Source organism: Ptychodera flava, chromosome 18 (genome assembly GCF_041260155.1).
Source record: "Ptychodera flava strain L36383 chromosome 18, AS_Pfla_20210202, whole genome shotgun sequence".
Classification (NCBI taxonomy): Eukaryota; Metazoa; Hemichordata; class Enteropneusta; family Ptychoderidae; genus Ptychodera; species Ptychodera flava.
In genome coordinates, this window is record NC_091945.1 from 35,838,679 (window position 1) to 35,861,902 (window position 23,224).

The 23,224-nt window shown below is 36.5% G+C and overlaps 1 protein-coding gene across 1 annotated transcript; it reads left to right on the top strand.

The window, feature by feature from the left end:
• Positions 1–17: 17 nt before the first annotated feature.
• Positions 18–21,230, top strand: LOC139117504 (isocitrate dehydrogenase [NADP], mitochondrial-like). Its single transcript, XM_070680675.1, is given in 11 exon segments — positions 18–210; positions 3,382–3,476; positions 9,071–9,236; positions 12,435–12,595; positions 12,998–13,096; positions 13,099–13,143; positions 13,854–13,990; positions 14,379–14,530; positions 14,884–14,996; positions 15,937–16,127; positions 19,963–21,230. Coding segments are annotated over 11 exon segments (1,353 nt in total). The 5' UTR covers positions 18–101; the 3' UTR covers positions 20,048–21,230.
• The last annotated feature ends 1,994 nt before the right edge of the window (positions 21,231–23,224 follow it).

Sequence of the window (23,224 nt, forward strand, 5' to 3'; positions counted from 1 at the left end):
GGAAAAGTCACGTGGGTAATTCTTCTCCAATCCCAAGTCCAGGCTGACAGGTCAGAGGTAGCCATCACTGATCACCCGGCAAGCCAAGAACAGCACACAACATGGCGGGATCTCTTGTCAAAGTTACCAGAGCTCTAACCGGCGTTTCTCACTTAAACCTACCAAGGGTGACTGCACTTGCAAGTTACAATGTGGTCCAAGCAAGGAATCGTAAGTTCTACCTTTTTACTTTCGAAATATTCGAAAATCTTGGACAGATGTATGTTCAAACATCACCATATGCATGCGGAAGCCATGCATGCTCGATCGTATTTGAGATCAATGTACATTTTGAAATATTTGCACACGCGTCTGTAGGGCATGAATTTGCTTTAAATTCTGCTTTTCATGTATAATTAAGATTTGACCAAAATCTCCCCCGTCGATCATACGAATATTGTAGATTTATAGAATACATCTTCAGCTTTTCACTTTGAAGTATGGGCCGGGTGACACTGACAGCACGCGTTCAGATTCGCTAGCCGTGTCCTTCATCATGGCATGGTTCGCATGGCGACCATGACACGATGCGTTCAGCAAATAGACATAAGTGTATTCCCGCCATTCTATCAGTAATAAGAAGGATCGGAAATTCGTAGGGGATCGAGGAAGAACAAAGGAGCTTTTGTCAGCTTAGCCATACCCATATGCGTAACACCCGGTATGTAGCTATGCTGGCAGTCAAAATGCCGGTACCAAGTTGATATACCGTTGTAGTTAATGTAGCAAACCCTCTGAAAACGCTACAATGTCACAAAATTGTTGCATTAGTTGTAGGTCCAAATGCATTCCATGAGCTTACTGTTCCATTGTACCATTATTTGTGAAGTTTTCTACAAATCTTTACTGATTTCAACTTGATGCCTCCATGCTTTTATGTAATTTCCAGAAGACTTCACAATTTTCTTACAATTCAAGTCTAATACAATAAACTGATTACAAAACCAAGGTCTTTCATTGTTAAATCAGGTTACCCTGTCATTAACAAAAGGAGAAAGGGGTTTGAAAATTTTCCCCAAAAGAAAAGGGTAGACTGCTTTGTGAGCTGTTAGGTAACTAGAATATTTAAATTGCAAAATTTGCAAAAGACAATGATCTTGATTGCCCTCATTTACGTGTATAACCCATCTAACAAAAAGGAGTGAGGGGAAGAAGTTATTTGAAAATTATTCAGTTGTTCCTCATGTGACATGTATTTTATAAATTGTTGAACAGTGATCCAAACTTATGGTGGAGTCAGACAATATGTCTATAAATAAATGTAATGTCATCAGCAGTACACAGTAGTAATTGATCTACATCTACATTCTGTTTGTGATTTCATTTTATCTGAGCCTTGATGAAAATGTATTTAATTAAAGGTAATTTCTAAATCTCTGTAAAGGACATAAATATTTAAGTGAATTTGACAATTATGAGTATCTTCAATCAAATTTATCACAGCTTCTAAAATTTTTCACTCATGATCCTTTTGAATTTGAAATAAATTTAACAAATTATTGTTCATTGCCAAAAAAAACATCTGTAAATAATGTCTGTTGTGAAATGTTACAATGTTAATCTTGATGACAATTTAAATGGCCATGTTTCTAATTTGGTACACTAATAACCTCAACATATGGTCACAGTTAAAGATATTCTGTTTGTTGTTTCCTAAGCCCAATACTGAGATGGAAGTCCAATTTCATTTATCTTATGGGACATGTTGTGCTTCACTGGTTTTTTATCCAACTTAATTAAACTTTGCAGAATATGCAAATCTGTGTTCTACACTTAGAAACTAAACTTTTTATTAGCTGAAAAATTGTGTGATACGTTCGTACAGGTATAAAGAATAGGGTTTAACTAAGGATCTTTCTCTTTGCTAGATTCCGTTCTATACATTTTTGCACTTTTTGGTACCTCCATGGATTTGAGAAATTTCATAGTTCCAATAACATAGTTGTTATTTAGTTTCATACATTAAATTCCTTGCAGTTGATAAAATGATTATTTATGTATAAGTTATGTTGATGCATTCATGATACTGGAAAGTACAAATATAATAGATCTGTTCTCATGTTCTGGCATGTTGCCAAGCTAAACTTATCAGAATTCGCTTCCCTTTCTATATTCCCAGCTTACACATGTATACTTATCATTAATCTGTGAAACTATGGTTGAAAGTATTTAATCTCATGGAAATGTAGTGTCATGTAATATAAAAAATCAATACACTCAATTTCATGGAACAAAGTCCATATCAATTGAATGACAGAGAGATTGTATATCATTATAACAAATTTTTTTGTCACATATGACTGTTGTGTCAATATAATTTTATAAATCTTAGTTTATATAATTTAATGCTCTTGTTTATAATAATATGAAAGAAAACAATATCACATGCACTGAAAAGGTTGATGGCATAATTCTTTGCATTGTACTTCGCCATATTTATATCTATCTATCATACGGTACTTACCAATTCCTCTGTCATGACCTCAAAAGGTCAATCAATATCTTGCTGCCATTTCCACATACTTCATTCTACTCATGTGTGTGCATTCTACTCATGTGTGTGCTTATCTTGATACCTGCTATTTTAAGACATCATCAGAAAAGATTTTTCAGTTCATAAAATCTTGATGAACTTTACCTGTAAACTCAAAATGAAATTATGTAACGGCACTTCAATTTAAAGCCACAAACAATCCTAATGTACTTCTTGGTTTTAATGGCATCCTTGTAAGTATTTTTTATCAAATTTCAGAGAAGTGATCATAAAAATAGAAGAATATTGGAATTAAAATGAAAGAACCGATCGCACATGATGGTTAATCCAACTAACAGCCAAATACTATTTGTAGTGCAGGGTGTTCTTTTTATTTCTCTCACAGTCTAGCTATTTTATCCAGTGTATGTCAGTTGGCTACCATCAAAAAGCAATCCAGAATTTAATTTTCCACTTATAGGAAGCCATGTTTGCATAGTGCTTGGGTTAAAAATAGATGTTTGTCTTGTTGACATGTGCAGCCATGAGAAGAGTACAGAAACCTAGAGAATGAATTTTCAGCTCTCTGAGTTTTCTGTCATTTCAGGAAGGCATGGATTTTTTGTGACACTTGGTCCCCAGATTTTTTCTATTTCATCCAGTTTATTTAAAAATCATAAATGAATTATCATTTTACTGTGTGGTTGCATCAGTACTGAGTTGATGAATGTATTTAATAAAGTGATTTGTTGAGAAAGATGACACACAGTGTGATATTTTAATGTCAACTATAAATTTCCCTGGTACAAGTTAAGTTTGATTTTATGTTGTATGAACATGAAAGTAACAGTGGAAACTTGTTATTACAGATTCTGCAGGTAGACGCATTGAAGTGGCCAACCCTGTGGTAGAATTAGATGGTGATGAAATGACAAGGGTTATCTGGGAAAAAATCAAAGAGACAGTGAGTATGAAAATGTCAATTTTACAACACTTCTCATCTCTTAGCAAGTCTGCAAGGAAGCATCAGTACTTTAAAGTTCACTGACCTTTAGAAAAAGTAATTTTCAAACCATGTTGAGCAAACAGAATGATTGTGTTATGAAGCAATGGTGTTAATCATCTAGGCATTTAGTAGTATTAGAGAACTAAATTATATCCTATAGAGTATTTTTTCAGTAACAGGGATTTTACATATTACAAAGTAATTCTTTCTGAAAATAAATTAATAGTATATCTGATTAATAGTATAATTAATAGTAAATAATTGACCACAGTGATCTATAGTCATATTGCTGAGTGTGTAGTTTTTACAAATGGTTATCTTGAAATTTGTAGTCAACCTTTAGACAAGGTGAGGGGTAGGAGTGAGTTCTCACAGAGATCCTGCATTCAATTCAATCGGCTTGCAAATTCAGAAAAAAAATCAATTTCAGCTGACGCTTCAACATGAATGGCTTTATTATCGACTCATAAGCTGAGCAGCATATTCAGGTACTAGGTCCCTATTGTGTGGTCCAGCAATGTGAATTGTTGTTTGTAACATGCTTTGTGAAAATCCCCGGGGGTGACCCAGTGCTAGCACATTAAAATGACCATACAAAGCAGTATTGAGAAATGACCACAGATAGGAAAACAGTACATTGATGATATCATCTGAATACGTGCACATCATGACGGTTGGTAATATCATAGAGGTCACACAGCTATTTTGTAAAGGGAAAGCTGTATTCAAAAAGTTTATATGCTAAAAAAATCAATAAGTCTGTTTGGTTTATCTGTATACAAGTTTTTAAGGGGGAATAGGGTAGAGGTTATTTGACAGTATGCTCGGTCACACACATTAGTCAAACTGCCATGGAGATAACACTGGATTCCTGATAAGCATTTGCAAATAATGTGAACTATTTCCACCCACTAATGGTGTCTTTCAGTAGGTGTAAACTTTGCTTAAAGTTTTCTTGGCCTTGAGTGAATTTGAAATTCACTGGCTAGAGTAACAAATCAGCGCTGCATTTTTTTAGCAGATCGTTAATATCTGTTTATGTGTACATGTCATGACGTAATTGGCAACGTGCAACAAAACTGTGAGTTCAAATAGCGGTTACTGGTATCTAGTAATGTATATAACATGTCACTGGAATGTATTTTAATTGTAGACTCAGTATAATATTCCAGTATAGAATATTTAAAACAATAAATTATGACCTTGACCTCAAAGAGGATGTCCTGTGATTCAAGCAAATTGTTGAATATTGTAGTAGACTCAAATGCTGTCTGCTTTATCAACTCTTATCTGCCTGTAATTATTTTTTGACTCACTGGTACTACTACAGCTGTGTCAAAATGAAATTTTGCAAGTGTTATCACATTCACACTCATTTTCACCTTCAATCCATCAATAGTGTTACCTTGGATATAACCATTCATGAATCTCAAAATTATATCTTTAAGATGCTAGGAAATTTCTGGTCATTTGACATTTGATTGCCTGAAGAATATCAAATTGTGCAATTCAGCGACACTATGTGACCTTAGTTATTCAAAGGCAGACGATAGAAATATTTGGCAAATTTCCCAATTAAGCAATATCTGCAAGTGTCTTGTGTCTATCATGTGTACCGATTACATAAGTTACTCAATACAGTCTTCCATGTAGGTTCTAAAGGAAGACTTTAAGAATTATCGAAACATTTGAATGTTTGAAAAGCTCACTCATTTATACATAATACCCAAAACTTGTGATCATAATATTCACACCATGTAAACTGTTGATGTTGATGGCCTTTATACTAGATTTAACGCTGTGATTGCATTGACATCATCACATTCTGAAATAGTTGATGTGATCCTTTGACATCAAGAAACATATCGGTTGCCAATCTGTTTTGACAGTAAACTATTGCACATATTGAATTTAACAGACAGAAGCTATCTCAGAATGCAACTGAAAACATAATGCGCAGTACAGTACAGGATACTGCGACATACATTGTTGTAAACTTTGCCATGGGTGTCAGGTTCCTTGAAAATGTGTCCTGCAGTATTTCAGTCACTGCACAAACGAGATGATTTGGCCAAATTCTACCCTGTTCAGTTAGTAAGGAGAGCTAGGTTCAGACCAAGTAAATCCAAAGAAAGTTGATGTTATATAATACTGTGAGTACTTTCCCTATTGTTTGTTACACAATACATTGTCAGTTCTAGAAATCATGTGTGGTTCATGTGATACATCAGCATGTGTGTGCATGTTGAAAATAAAAGACCTTGGAAACCCATTTTGTAAAGATATACAGAATTACTCAACTTTAGATTCCAAACAAAAAGATTGATATCTAAAGTGTCTAGCAGGTATGTGTACTATAACACTGAAACATGTGAAAGCTACACAGAGTTGACCCTATTAGATCACATTGCCCTATGGCTTCACTTCATTGGATAAACTTCCTACTGTTTGTCGTACTCTGCATCAAACTATCAGACCATATTTTCATAGTGTTTACATTTTCTATTTGTTTTGAATCAAATAACATACTTCCGGGCAAACAGTACCCTATTATGATTTTTGCCAGAGGTTTGAGTTAAAGTTCACAGTTATAGTAAAATTAGAATATGCAGAATCCAAGCAAACATAAATTAAGACTTGTAAACGTATGGTATACTCAAGAAATCTCACGGACCGTGCAGTCTGGAATCCAAGGAAAAGCAAAACCCTAGCATATCATGTACAACAGTTTTTGTACAGAGAGAGATTACCAAGTATAGATTTACATGTCCTTACTATTTATAGTCACTGTCCTGTTATCATGTCCTCTGGATTATGTGAACCAAGCACACAGCTCATTTACAGCATTCTTATCAATCCTCAGCATACCAACTTGGTCAACTGGCAATAGCTGCCACTTTTATGGTGTAATAGTACCATTCATTATGTTAAACACATAAGATAAATTCTTGGAACAGGGTTATTTTCCCAAAGGATGGCCACTGAAAGTTTTTCATCTTCATACCTGGAGATGTAATTCATCCATAAAGCATTGATAAGGGCATGTAAACCATATGGACTACCAGTTTCTTTTTGTATCTTCAGTAAACAGAGTATAAATTGCAAATGCAAAATATGGTATTTAATTTTGTGATGCCATGATATCAAGGGTAAGAGGGTAAAAAAGGAATGACTGTGTTTTTAATCAATATGGTAAGAAAGACAAATGACTGACCTGATGGTTATCAATGTAATTACCCTTTGTAGGAGTTTCCATCTGATTGTAATGGCTTGATAAGAGTCAGTGACCTTTTACCTGCTCTACACCTGTGCATAGTGCATACTACTTGTGGCAGGGTAACCTAGTACGTCAGGTAGTCACTGAATCAGAAACAAAGTACGTCCAGTAGTCCATGAATCAGAGAAAATCTATTTACTGCTCATTTAGGATAAGATCACAGCAGTTCTGATTTCTATTGTATTCTGACTGTTTGGAAACAAGTGTATAATTATTATGGTTATGTACCTCTGCCATGGTTACCGCCATCAACAATTAGCTGATGAGGTATTTGATCACAAAATTTTGTGCCTTCTTACACGTTTCAGGGTTTTATAGATTATTTGTAGCTTTCTAGCTGTTGAAAGCTGTGACAGTCTTTATTATAGTATCTTTTTAAACACACATCATCAGTCATTGATTTTAACGTGTAACAGCTGTAGCTTGAATACTGATCATCTCCATGGTAGACCTACTGGTGTGTGTTGGCACACTTTATGAGTCACAGTTGCTTTCATTGACAATCATCGAATAAGAAAGGAAAAGTTATGAAGATACAACATGTTTCACACTGAAAAATTGACAAGAGATTATGTTGATTTATTTATCTGAGTGTATGATTGTAATTCTGCTTACACATATCTTTTTACGACCATCTCTGTGTCATTCAGACTCACTGGAGCAACAGCTGCTGTAGACAGTGTTTGACCTCACATTGTACGTGTCACATTGTTACAAAGAGAGATGTCAGTCATGTCATTGGCTTCCTTTTTCCATAAAAAGCAATTCAAAGTAATTCTCATTCAGAATTGGATTGTACACATTTAACATAATTATATGTTTAAATCTAAATAAGGTAACTTGTACTATGTCTGCCAAAGAAATCAATTGTTTTTAAAATTCTCATTGAAATAATACATCAATGAAAATTTCTTTGAAATGTCAAGTTAGAAAGGAATTCGCAGGGCAGTAGTAGCTCCCTTGAGAATAGCAAATTAATATCAATATGTCCAGGGATTTTGGACACCCAAAGTGTGATATAATTGCATGAGTAAATATTCCAAGGCAACTCAATAATTGCATGAGTAAATATTCCAAGGCGACTCAATATTGGCATTGCCTTTCAGAAATATTCAAGTGATGCATGTGTCTATGATAAGCAGCTCTTCATCAGTGTTTATACCTGTTGACCTTTGTGTAGATTCTCATGACCTTTGACATAAATAAACAATGCAGTCATTGAGAAACATAAATTGCATTCTGGGAAGAAGATTACATGTTAATAGAATGCCTAAAGTGTGATGGGTCATCTGTTTAATATTTTTGAGAAGTTCAATAACCAACAGGCCATGATCAAAATCACAAGCAAATATTACGTGTAAAAGTGAATAAGTTAAAGAATATTTGCGTCACAAGAACCGTAACTTGTTGTAGAGGCATCATTTAGCTTGTCAAGATATTCATCAGCTAATACCACGATATCAATGAGATCTAGGTCAAGTCAAAACAACCTGTGTTTTAGATAAATTTGTTTGTCTCAAGTGTTTGTCATTAATATGGGTTGTCGCATGGCTTTATCCTTTTTCGACTGTTAGTTTGTAACTGTTGGTAATAGATTTTTGTCAGATCAGGAACATTCTTCACAACCTGGAGATCATTTCATATGCATCATTTAAAGATTAAATAGTTATCTGGAAATGAAACAAAATCCTGTTGATAGTAATAATGCAAATAGGTAATACAGAGTCGATGAATTTCAGTCACGAATTTGTTATCAAAGAAATTTTTTAAATTAGATTTTATTTATGTCAGTGAGAATATACACCAGTACAAACAAGACAAATACGTGGAATAATTAATTGTGATATATTTGGTTGAAATAAAACACAGATAAAAATTATCCTGTTAAAGAAATATTCATCACAATACTTGTGCAACAATGCACCAAATGTAAAGTTGTCATGTTGTGCTGTGTCACACAGGCAATTTGGTTGTATTTATCTAATCAAAACAAAAAGTCTTGCAAAACTTTTCAAAGTTGGAAGATCATTGTCCATCATTAATGCGTATTGTTGTTCTTCTGTGTTCTGTAAAGTTTTAATTTCAATTGCCGTTCACTTTAGAGTAATTAGAAAGGCATCACATGAGTGTCAAAAATGATGTTTTATGGAGTGTAATAGTCAGTGTCTGTTTCACCGTGAAAAGCAATATGCAAAACAGAAATAATCCCCTTTTCCAGCTCCCATTCCCAAACCTACACAAAATAATTAACAATGTTGTCTTTTTTGTATTACAGCTGATTTTCCCATACCTGAAGTTAGACTGTATCTACTTTGACTTGGGTCTGCCGTACAGAGATCAGACAGATGATCAGGTCACCATTGACGCGGCGTATGCCATCCTCAAACACAACGTGGGTATCAAGTGTGCTACTATCACACCAGATGAGGCACGCGTTGAAGGTAAGATCCATGCATCACTTTCATTCTGTGCTGTATTTCACACTGGTAAACATTGCTTTCTGTTCCATTGAACAGGGGGAGAGTCCCCCAGTGTATAAACTTGTCTCCACAACTCTTCTTTTCTGTTCTGGTGAAATTGGTTTGCTGCTTTGCAGGCTTTGGTTTTACATTCTGACAGTTAATTCTCAGTTTTGAATTAGAGAACTTGAATGTGAAAAGTCACCAACAGTGTTGTCCTTAGAAGCCGGGTGCCGGGTAATAACCCGGCTGTTTTGCATTTTTTCCCGGCTACTTTTAACGTAATTAGATTAGTTTTTATAGACCTATAATTTCGGGATTGCACTGCCAGCTGTTAGACGGCAAACGTACGATTAGCAGTTTCGCGACCCCTTAGAATTCCCAGCATGGAACTGCACAAACATAAAACACTTTCTAAATACCCGTTTGTGGCTTTTTGAGCCCGATCTTTTATTTGTTAAATAGTGTCACAGAGTAACATAAACAGAGTGGCAACACTTGCATGCCTTTTGTTCCATGGTCGTCTCGGTAGACTATTGGCTTTTCATATTAAAATGAGCTTCAAAGGTGTTAAACTTTTTGGAGGCTTTGTCTGTGGTTGATAATTACACGAGATTATGCGAAACATACGACGAGATGGCATCGTACTGCCAGTCGCGTAGCAACCATAGTTACTTTGTGAGCTCTCAGGCCAGAAACACTGCTTCACGCCAATCAAAACATAACACGCCAGCAGTTTCATAAACATGTCCTTTCTTGACGCACGTGTAAAAAACGGTATGACTGACCGTAAACCATTGAGTAAAACCAGACAGTATCGATAAAAGACTTTCAAATTTGGTTCAAACACACTCATTATATATTCATAAAAATATGAGAGGAATTTTTAAAACGGTAAAACCCACTTTCCTGAAGCTCAAAACACTTCCGTTTTTGCCAGCACATCAATTCCGATCAGCACCACACGACAACAACAACACAAACTTTGTCGAACATACTTTCGCTTAACAATTGGTGAAAATCCGAAAATTACCGAAGGGTGCATGGTCGCACTCTTCGGAAAGAGAGCCAAGAGCTTCGTGAGGCGAGGCAAACATGGATTGCTTACGTAACCGCTTCACGCCTTAAACAATAGGTGTTGCCACTCTGTGTATGTTACTCTGTGATAGTGTGATTGGCTGATGGACGCGCCTATGGTGTTGTCTTTATTACGGGCAGTGTAATTGGTTTGATTAGTATGAAGGTCATCTTAGGTCATGATTTTTAACGATGGCGTCAAAAAGAAATGTGGCGTCGGCCACTGGCACCTTGCCGATGGAATATTTTTTCCAGAAGAAGCCCGTTCGAAAGGTATACTTGATTCCAAAAATATATTTAGTTTATATATGAAAAACTTCAATTTCGCTGAATTTGTGAGAAAAAAGCGCCGAAAAAGATGTGATTGTGGTCGACGATTCGAAGTTCATGAGACTGCAGCTAGTTTTCCGCCGCCGCGCTGGCTGCCAACGTCAAGGTAACTACGAGTATGATCTTCTCAACAAATCAAGTTATTCTCAGAGCAATACCGACGCATTTTTTAGATTTAAAAAAAGTGAGCTAGAACTGATTTTTTTAGAAGCAACTGTTTATTTACATGAATATTTTTTCATTGACTATTTTACGTACTAGAATCCACGGTCACAGGCATGTGTGTTGCCGACCGTTGCCGACCGGCGCATCATCGTCACGGCTCACGGCTTCACCGTGGCGCTGATCCCCTGTGACTGTGGATTCCGGCATGGGTTCAATTTCACTGCGCCTTTCCATGTTCTCCATGTTGGGTTGCCCGAGAGTGTATTTCGATGGACCCTCTGAATCATTTTTTTTCACGGACTCGTGGAGCAAAATTCGAAAGAAAATAGAGTTGTTTCCTAGTGACGCCATGCTGCATATCTGCTTTGATCAAATTTGGGGACAACGAGAGTGATGATCGTGCGCGGTTGGCATTTAATTTGTTGCAACATTTCTGTCAATCACTCACTTTGTGTCATAAGTTTCAGAAACTATCGCTCGCCTGAAAATTAGCAACGTAGTAAGTTCATAGGCACAGCTGACATGGTAACATGCCTCTGACTCGACGAAATGCCGATTTTTCAGAATACTCAGAGAATCCGAAACTTTCCACACAAAATGAGTGATTGACAGAAATGTTGCAACAAACTTAATGTTAAGCGGCACTCATCTCGTCTGGTTGTCGCGTAAGCTCAGTCGCGGAGAATGCTTTCGCAAACATTTTACTATTATCGTTCGCGTATAGAAAACTCATAACAATGAAAAATTGCGTAGAGACTCAATACAATGCGTAATATTATTACGCATTGGATTGACTCTCTACACATTTTCTCATTGTTATGAGTTTTCTATATACGCATGTTTTATTCGTAAATGCGAACACTGTTATAGTGAATTATCTTACCGATGTTTTTCTTAACAAAAGCGAATGTGTTTTGATTAGAATAGAATGAGTTTGATGGTTTTGGGGAAACTACTATGTGGTAATGAAGAATGGGAAATGAGCAATGAAATGAGCAGACAGCAGGTGATTTAAGCAAATAAAAACCATAAGTATGTCATAAATAATACAAACAAGACAAAATCATGTTTGTTTGTTTTGTTATATGTGAACCACGTCTAAGACACACAACAAAAGTACTGTTTCAGTCTCAGCTAAATGTCACCTCAGATGCCACCAGAGAACACCATTTCCACTCCAAAATTTCATTTTTCGCCTTGCGAGAGGGGGGACACCCTCTTCCCCCCCCCTCGTTCGCTGCGCTCACTCGCCGCTCGGTCGCTTCGCTCCCTCGCAGTCCACCCGTCTACTTTCTAAATAACCCGGCTACTTGTAAATATAAGGACAACACTGCACCAACTATCATAGGGTTCAGCTTTACAAAGACAAAAATGAGAAAGGAAAAGTCAATGGCTTGTTATGATTGATAGAGCAGTACATTTTCTGAAGGAATGGGTTCCAACCAACCAAGCATAACCATAGTTCTTTGTGATCAGAAATTTCAACTGTAATCGTTTGGTCAATAAACTAACAACAAAACTTTCTTTATAAAAAAAAAGTTTTCATCAATTGACAAACGAAATTTAACAATATTGATCTACTTTTTTGTTTTTTCATCAACAAATTAGAATTTAAGCTAAAAAAGATGTGGAAGTCTCCGAATGGAACAATCCGTAACATCCTTGGTGGCACAGTTTTCCGTGAGCCAATCATCTGTAAAACCATTCCACGTCTGGTTCCTGGATGGAAGGATGCCATCATCATTGGACGTCATGCCTTTGGTGACCAGGTGAGTTTTTACAACATTCAAGAGCTTATTATAAAAAATTAGAGTTCAGATTTGTCACTGGCAATCATCAAATTTTAGTTGTTAGGTACCTTACATCTTAGTCAGCCTATAACTTCATGCAGAGAAATTTCCTGATCAAAAAACACCTTTAACTATTACTGTCATCCTGCTATGCAGTATAGCACGGTTCAGTCCAGATAAATGTTATAATTAATTAAATCTGCAAGTTGATTTCCTCATTGGTAAAAGTTTCCCTCATAATAATGTTCATTTGCCACTCCTAGGAGCAAAACTCAATCATTTCCCTAGGTTACAATGATTCAAATTTTGGAAATTTGATGTTAAATTCATTCTTTGACTGCAAATAACCATGTGATGCTACTATTGTCTTTCATTTAACAGTACAGAGCAACAGACTTTGTGATGAACAAGCCGGGTAAATTTGAAATGTCATTCACACCAGCTGATGGAAGTGAATCTCAGAAATATGAGATATTCAACTTTACTCATGGGGTGGATGTGGTATGGGCATGTACAATACTGATGAGGTAAGTAGACAACTTATTCAGAAAAGAGATTATTTCTGTATGATGTCGCTGTGCTGATACAGTATTTGCACATTGTGTTGAACTCTGTTGAAAAGCTTTCCCAGAAGTTGATTGATATTGAATTACTGCTTCCTTCTACTATTTATTTCATGTTACATCCTGGTACTATTTTAAGACTTTCACAAACAGTTCTCTTTCAACTGACTGGCCGTTTGAAGAATGAGGGCGCTGTCTGGCTATGCTGTTTGCAACTCAACAACTGCCCCAGTGTATTGTGAATATTTTTAGAATTGTCAGAGTACAAAGCACTGACCAAATGTTTGAATTATGAGGCAGTTTCTGTTGACTGCATCTCTTTATATGACCCAATCACGTGAACCACAGTTAGAGTGTAAGATTTCCTTGAAAGAAACATTCAATAGAGCGTAGTATTTTTTTTTCAAGAGCAAGAGTACAGATTGCTTCACAAAGCCCCAATGCCTGCCTCAACCACACATTGATAGATACAAGCATTACATGTACTTCATGTTCTTCATACAACTGAATACACACAGACACATTCCTTCTGAGACCTTAAAATTTCCCAAAAGCAAATTTTTATGAAACTATACAGTCACACTGTAATCACATATTTAGTATGTAAATTATGAGTTGGTAATATCTATTCAGTGCAGAGAAAGTTATTCATTAAATGTGTCATATTTCTTCAGTCAATTACAGGTTTTGCACACAGTTGTTTCCAATATGCAATTCAGAAGAAGTGGCCTCTTTACATGAGTACCAAAAATACCATCCTTAAGGCGTACGATGGAAGGTTTAAAGATATTTTTGAAGACATTTTCCAAAAGTAAGTGAAATACTGTCCATTAATGAAAGTGTGCGGTGTTGTTGATATATATCTGCCTGTTGCTATACAGTGCAATGAAAGACATATTGTTTGATCACTGCTCACTTTACAGATGTAACATTAGCATTTACAGAAAAGCGTGTTTCGTATCTGACGAATTTTGAACAAAATTTAACTTGCAGTATTTGATCAGAACCCATGTAAGGTGAATGGCAGTAATTGCTAAAGGACAGAGCTGCAGAAGAAAGTTTTACTGGTATATACCAATATACAACAGCAAACTTTTGTCTAGAGTGCGTATGTGAAAATATGGCTGTTGTGGTGACTTAATTCTTTGCATAAAAAATCTCACAACGTTATATCTTCTTCATTTTTTTGAATCTTTTAGGAATTACAAGCAGGACTTTGATAACCTCGGTATCTGGTATGAACATCGTTTGATTGATGACATGGTCGCACAAGTCTTGAAATCATCCGGTGGATTTGTTTGGGCTTGCAAGAACTACGATGGTGACGTTCAGTCAGACATCGTTGCACAAGGTAAAGCAATACTAAATATTCATATTGTAGGAAAGATTTGTCAAAAAAGAATGATACTGTTTTCAATAAAGATAGAAAACAAATATCAAGATAATTTCTAATCGTTCGATGGTTGACACATACATGCAACAACTTAAAAAATGAATTGTAAAGTTTACCTCCCTGTTACCAGAAAGGTTGGTTATGATATTTCATTTTCAGCACTGTCTGTTTATCACTATCTATAATTTGTCAATTCTTGAGCCCTGTCATTTTGCTTTACGTGTCCTCTTTTGGGTATACTTCCCAAACACTTTCATTTCTGTACTGTCTTTTGAAAGTAAATATTTCTATCATTCATTTGTACTGTACAGGTTATGGATCATTGGGTCTTATGACCAGTGTACTTGTATGTCCAGATGGCAAGACAGTTGAAGCAGAGGCTGCGCATGGAACAGTTACCAGGCATTACAGAGAACATCAAAAGGTAATACAGAATAATTCTACATTTTTAAAATATATTCAACTTTTATTGCACTTGACTCTCTGGCAGCCATATATTTCTCAAGCCATTCTTCTCAGTCGTATGTAGATACACCCTCAATGCTTTTGCCTGGCAATACCCTCGGATCCGGCCTTGTAACGTGTAGCAAAACCTCCTCAGCTATTTTAGCTCAATGAGTGTGGGCACCCCAACTTAGCTGTTGACAGTACATGTACAGTAGAAAGATAGGAACAAAATGCATACATACCGTTTGCTAGGATATGACAGTATCTATCACTTCGCCCAGACAAGCTGTGACTGTCTCTGTCAATTCTCCCTGACAAGCTGTGATAGTGTCTATCAGGCATCACGTGAAACTAAGAAAATCACCCATCTCAACAATAACAGACATTCCTGCTGACATCATTGATCACAAAATTACTAAATTTCACTTCTTGTTTGACGTATAATCTAATGCTACTTTAATGTCTGCAGCTGTGGAAGTCTCAGAAACGTAAAGCATATACTTCAATGTTATCATAAATATGCCAGACCTCTTCACTTCCAATTCAGATATGGGTATTGCTTTTCTTAGGCAGGAGTGAGAGAACAAAAAAGTACATCAAAACAGACAGAAAAGACAGAAAGGCTTACAGCTAGGCTTTTATCACCAATAATTGTATTGACTTTTTGGCGTGAAAATGAAACAAATCATTGAGATTGAAAAAGCTTATGGCCATGCTTTAATTATTGGACACAAGTTTTAGGATTTTTGAGTTGGGGGAAAATGGCTGCATGAGTAAAGATGAGAAGCTGAAACCTTTGGATATAAACTACAAATTAGGTAACTGGTGTGCAATGCAAAATGTTCTCAGTGTCCATTCACAATTCACAAAGTGGCAAATTTTTCTGATCATAGCATGTTTTACATTAATGTCATAAGGGTAACCCTACCAGCACCAATCCCATTGCCAGTATCTTTGCCTGGACACGAGGTCTGGAACACCGTGCACGGTTGGATAACAACCCTGACCTGGAGAAATTCTGCCAAGTTGTGGAGCAAGTGTGTATAGATACTGTGGACGCTGGTATGATGACAAAGGATCTGGCTGGCTGCATCCATGGACTTCAGAAGTGAGTCTTGAGTGTCTTGTCTTGTTAGTCTGCTACAGTGATCATACTGTCATTACACTGTATGTAGTCTTGTCTTGTTAGTCTGCAACAGTGATCATACTGTCGTTACACTGTATGTAGTCTTGTCTTGTTAGTCTGCAACAGTGATCATACTGTCGTTACACTGTATGTAGTCTTGTCTTGTTAGTCTGCAACAGTGATCATACTGTCGTTACACTGTATGTAGTCTTGTCTTGTTAGTCTGCAACAGTGATCATACTGTCGTTACACTGTATGTAGTCTTGTCTTGTTAGTCTGCAACAGTGATCATACTGTCGTTACACTGTATGTAGTCTTGTCTTGTTAGTCTGCAACAGTGATCATACTGTCGTTACACTGTATGTAGTCTTGTCTTGTTAGTCTGCAACAGTGATCATACTGTCGTTACACTGTATGTAGTCTTGTCTTGTTAGTCTGCAACAGTGATCATACTGTCGTTACACTGTATGTAGTCTTGTCTTGTTAGTCTGCAACAGTGATCATACTGTCGTTACACCGTACGTAGTCTTGTCTTGTTAGTCTGCAACAGTGATCATACTGTCGTTACACTGTATGTAGTCTTGTCTTGTTAGTCTGCAACAGTGATCATACTGTCGTTACACTGTATGTAGTCTTGTCTTGTTAGTCTGCAACAGTGATCATACTGTCGTTACACTGTATGTAGTCTTGTCTTGTTAGTCTGCAACAGTGATCATACTGTCGTTACACTGTATGTAGTCTTGTCTTGTTAGTCTGCAACAGTGATCATACTGTCGTTACACTGTATGTAGTCTTGTCTTGTTAGTCTGCAACAGTGATCATACTGTCGTTACACTGTATGTAGTCTTGTCTTGTTAGTCTGCAACAGTGATCATACTGTCGTTACACCGTACGTAGTCTTGTCTTGTTAGTCTGCAACAGTGATCATACTGTCGTTACACTGTACGTAGTCTTGTCTTGTTAGTCTTCAACAGTGATCATACTGTCGTTACACTGTATGTAGTCTTGTCTTGTTAGTCTGCAACAGTGATCATACTGTCGTTATACTGTATGTAGTCTTGTCTTGTTAGTCTGCAACAGTGATCATACTGTCGTTACACTGTATGTAGTCTTGTCTTGTTAGTCTGCAACAGTGATCATACTGTCGTTACACTGTATGTAGTCTTGTCTTGTTAGTCTGCAACAGTGATCATACTGTCGTTACACTGTATGTAGTCTTGTCTTGTTAGTCTGCAACAGTGATCATACTGTCGTTACACTGTATGTAGTCTTGTCTTGTTAGTCTGCAACAGTGATCATACTGTCGTTACACCGTACGTAGTCTTGTCTTGTTAGTCTGCAACAGTGATCATACTGTCGTTACACTGTACGTAGTCTTGTCTTGTTAGTCTGCAACAGTGATCATACTGTCGTTACACTGTATGTAGCCTTGTCTTGTTAGTCTGCAACAGTGATCATACTGTCGTTACACTGTATGTAGTCTTGTCTTGTTAGTCTGCAACAGTGATCATACTGTCGTTACACTGTACGTAGTCTTGTCTTGTTAGTCTGCAACAGTGATCATACTGTCGTTACACTGTATGTAGTCTTGTCTTGTTAGTCTGCAACAGTGATCATACTGTCGTTACACCGTACGTAGTCTTGTCTTGTTAGTCTGCAACAGTGATCATACTGTCGTTACACTGTATGTAGTCTTGTCTTGTTAGTCTGCAACAGTGATCATACTGTCGTTACACTGTATGTAGTCTTGTCTTGTTAGTCTGCAACAGTGATCATACTGTCGTTACACCGTATGTAGTCTTGTCTTGTTAGTCTGCAACAGTGATCATACTGTCGTTACACCGTACGTAGTCTTGTCTTGTTAGTCTGCAACAGTGATCATACTGTCGTTACACCGTACGTAGTCTTGTCTTGTTAGTCTGCAACAGTGATCATACTGTCGTTACACTGTACGTAGTCTTGTCTTGTTAGTCTGCAACAGTGATCATACTGTCGTTACACCGTACGTAGTCTTGTCTTGTTAGTCTGCAACAGTGATCATACTGTCGTACACTGTATGTAGTCTTGTCTTGTTAGTCTGCAACAGTGATCATACTGTCGTTACACTGTATGTAGTCTTGTCTTGTTAGTCTGCAACAGTGATCATACTGTCGTTACACTGTATGTAGTCTTGTCTTGTTAGTCTGCAACAGTGATCATACTGTCGTTACACTGTATGTAGTCTTGTCTTGTTAGTCTGCAACAGTGATCATACTGTCGTTACACTGTACGTAGTCTTGTCTTGTTAGTCTGCAACAGTGATCATACTGTCGTTACACCGTATGTAGTCTTGTCTTGTTAGTCTGCAACAGTGATCATACTGTCGTTACACTGTATGTAGTCTTGTCTTGTTAGTCTGCAACAGTGATCATACTGTCGTTACACTGTATGTAGTCTTGTCTTGTTAGTCTGCAACAGTGATCATACTGTCGTTACACTGTATGTAGTCTTGTCTTGTTAGTCTGCAACAGTGATCATACTGTCGTTACACTGTATGTAGTCTTGTCTTGTTAGTCTGCAACAGTGATCATACTGTCGTTACACTGTATGTAGTCTTGTCTTGTTAGTCTGCAACAGTGATCATACTGTCGTTACACTGTATGTAGTCTTGTCTTGTTAGTCTGCAACAGTGATCATACTGTCGTTACACTGTATGTAGTCTTGTCTTGTTAGTCTACAACAGTGATCATACTGTCGTTACACTGTACGTAGTCTTGTCTTGTTAGTCTGCAACAGTGATCATACTGTCGTTACACCGTACGTAGTCTTGTCTTGTTAGTCTGCAACAGTGATCATACTGTCGTTACCGAACTTAAAGATTTCAAAACAGTTTACACTACAGTTACGCTATAAATTAATGGGTCACGTAATGAAATGTCTTGGGGAGTGACACTGAATATCGTAATACAGTGACAATGTTTGGGATGTACATGGTTTTGTAACTCAGGTAAAAATTCTTCTATCCCTCCAATATGATGACATTGATTAAGCATAGGGAACTTCCTTTAAAAAAACCCAAATTACTATGATGCAATTATCTTATTCTTCAACACATAGGATGACAATGTTACACAAATTGATTCAAAATGGTGTTTTTTAAGAAAAAGGATCTAAAACTTTCCTTGTAATTTTGGATTAATTATACTGATTTTGCTCAGTTTTAGGTACACAGTAAATAGTTTATGAGTCTTGCTACCATTTCTATTGTCCCATAATAAGATTGCACCTCCAAAGACTTTTAACTTTTGCTCAAAATTTTCTCAAGGAATATTTCAACTATTCCCTTTCTAAATCAAAATAAAAATTTGGGGTCACCGCGCAAATTTTGGTACCAGAGATACAAATTACCCAAGATTTACCGATAGTTGAAATTCTAATTGGCCACCATCCCTGAGTTAACTCTATGGAGAAAAATAAAATTTTCAATTTTCGAAAAACTGAGATTGAAGTTTTCTTACACCAAGAGCTTTAAAATTAACCACCACAAGTGGTAGATCAGAAAAGAATTGTAAAAGTTTTAGAGTCAGCATATCTGTCCCCAAGGCACGTTCTACCTTTAACAAAAATACTGAATAACTAAAAATATTTCCTAAACAATTGCCAATGGTTAGCCTTCCAGGCAGATACCACAAACAAAATATTCCAACTCTTTGCTGTTTGTAGGACAAATATCCAAACAGCTTATCTCATCAACACAAACATGACGTGTCACATCTCATTAACATAAACATGGCATGTCACACATATTGTAATGTTTTGTTTTATTTTATTCCTCCAGTGTCAAACTTGGTGAGCATTACCTCAACACCATGGACTTCTTAAATGCCATTGCTGAAGGTGTCAACAAGAAGATGACAGCATAGTCTATCACTCTAGATGTAACCCTGTAAAATAACAATACATCCCTTCTGCCAGCCATTATGTTTGAAGAAAAAGAAGTGTGTCATACTCATTGTGTGTAAAGCTATAGTGTTAGAGAAGTATGCGGTAAATTTAAAAGAATCATTTGGATGGAAATATTTATATTAAAATTAAAATTGTTTTGAGAAATTTTTTATTGCAAATGGCTGGTTGAGGGGCATGTGTAATGTACATGGTCCTTAATAATATCGTTTTCTACAAAGAATTGAAAGTTACATGCAGCTTAATCCTATAGTGTGAGTCTGAAAGTTGTTTTTCGGTCAGTCTGATAAATTCTTTGTGAACCATTTCGTCTTATTCATGAATGCCAATGGATACTTTAGTAACATTGCTCAAAAGTTTTGAAGATTGAAAGGGAGAAATGGCTCTTTTTCTTGTAGTGAAAATTTTGATTCTGCTAAAATTTTATGGCGTGCTACTTCCAATTAAAGTCCTAGAATCTAAGATGTAAAAGCTTTCCTTTCAAAATTTCTGAATGTTTGTAGTAAATAAGTAGTCTCATATTTTCTGTATGCGTACCTGTGTTGCTTTAATGAATTTCAAATGTAAACAATGCAATTTTTGATCACAGGAAGAACAGATAGCAAAGTTACGAGTCTCAGTTACTATAATATGTAGACAGTAATATATGATCACTAACTCAGGAATGTGACTCAACTGCTGTGCGGTTAGATTTTATCTGTACATCACATCATTTCATCTGTAAAGAAGAGCTACCTATATTTTTATTTTTTTCATCATTTGTAAAGCTCTTACATTTATCTTTCACTGAGGAAAGAGTCTGCACCTTACTGCACTGTGTACTGTGGTTTATATTAGGAGAAAACATTCAATTGTGTGTCATCAGCTCTATCATGATTTGGGATTTATGAAGTCTCTCTGATACATAAACTATGCACCTCATTTTCCATTTTAGTGTATGTTACATGTACTATGTCATAATTCTTGTAGTCTGTAGTGTAACTTTCTCAAGTGTGAGACTGAACTGTAGGTACTGACAGCAGGTGAGGCAGAAGACAGGTTTTATTTGGACCATGCTACAGGCGTCATCATGCCACTTTAATTGTGTGATAGTGTGATACATGGAAATGTCATTTTCAATAAACTATATTCTTTAACTTACAATTGAATAGTGCATCGAGTCACTTATTTCATGTGATATGCAATGTACAGATCAATTGTTTAGACAGATAGGAATTTGCAAATTCAACAGTGAGCAAATCAATAGTTCAAGGCCCAGAATCCTCAACTTTCTACCAGGAACTGTAAATTTGTCATTCTGGCAGTGTGGTAGGCAAGTTTACACTGATATGATGAAAAAGCACACAGAACTAGCAAATTAGGTTTGAGAATCACTGATTACTGTGTGCTTGGACCAAGAGAACTGAATCAATTTACTCTCCCATGCATATTAGAACCAGTCAACCTGGAAAGCAACTGTTATTGTAGAAAGAGAGTTGACAGATTTTTGAACATGCATCAGGTGATCAAGTGTCATGAAAAAGGACATTCCCTGCCATCTTGAAAAGATGAGTATTTGTCCAGGATAGCATCACACTTGAAGGCAAAACAAACTGATATGGGAAATACTGACAGAAACTCTTGATACCAAGGGCCAAGCTGGATGAATAACCGACATAGCAATTCCTTCATTTTAGTAGAGACTGCTCCCTCCCTACTCATATGGAAATAATCAAGAAGGTTGATAGTTCTGTGTTTCTCCTAATATTGCCAAATGGCCTGAGTTAAGAAGAGTAGACAAAAATTCCCCCTGCAATTTTGACAAACACAAAAAAAATCAGCTCTATACACTGTCCCTCTATGAAATTATGAAATGAAGTATACATACTGTTCTTAAGCTTTATCACGGTCTCTCCACAAAAGGGACCCTCTATGCATCAGTATATGTTCCCTCATGCCATTGTTTTCAGCCCAGTGACCAGTACAAGCACAGTCCCTGGCAATGGGATTGTGGAGGGACTGTGGTACAAAGTGACGGTTGACTTTTTCCAAATAGTTGCAGGATTTCCTATCTCTTGTACTTTTTCCATTAAAAGAAAGACTGACAAGCGTAACATGAAGAAATTTATAAACCTGCAGTATGTACATTTATTGGAATCGTGTGGTCCTGACATAGTGTTTGCCATGTGACTTTACCATAGAGGGCGCACCGCAGTTTCCCAAGGCTGTTTATTACAGTGATACAATGACAGCATCCAGCCAATGAGCTACATAAAAGGTTTTTGCCAAGGTTAGGGAACGTTTGACCTGATAAATGATATTAGGTGTTTGTTTAATATATGTGCTATCCCCTGATATGAATGTTTTTATATACTGTTCTCGGGTGAAATGCATAACTAAAATGGGGGAATGGCTTGGTCATGCCTTAGTTATTGGAAGCTAAAATAGTCCCTTTGAAACTTCTCCACTCATCATTTTGACACTACCAGTCTCTTTCATATTTTCAAGCATTTCAAAGTGTTTTCTATATTATTGTCCATTATCTCTAATTGTCCTGTCTAATTTTATTCATAATGATTAAAACAACTTCAAATGGCTTGTTATTATCTTTAATACATCTAGGTAAAATTGTTGAATTTTAAACTTTTTTACCGTGCCAGCCTGTATTTTGGTACAGTGTGCCCTGGGTGCAAACAGGGTCTCCAAACGTTTGCTTATGACCACACACAGACACACATGCACACAATATGACATACACATATGTACATCTGTGTCACTTTTCCAGAATTTATGGAGATTTAAAAAGAGACATAAAGACATGACTTTGATGGATAGCTTTAAGTGCATGAGCTGTAGGCTGTAGATCTAAGATTAGAACTAGGAAGAGTTTTTGAAGTAGGCCCTTGAACAAATATATAGCAAACATAAATCAACTTGTAACATACTTTTTCCTTTGAGTAAACAGTGTATTGTATGCCAATGGATTAAATGTCCAAAGTGTGAAGTGTTCAAAAATTTCATTTGTTTTGAAGTTTTAGTTCGTTTCAGGGTTTACTGCTGCACTTTTGCTTTTTCTCTACAAAACTATTAAGGTACTCAACATGAAAATACAAATGCTATTATGAAACCTCTCTACCAACAGCTTCATTGCCTTGCAT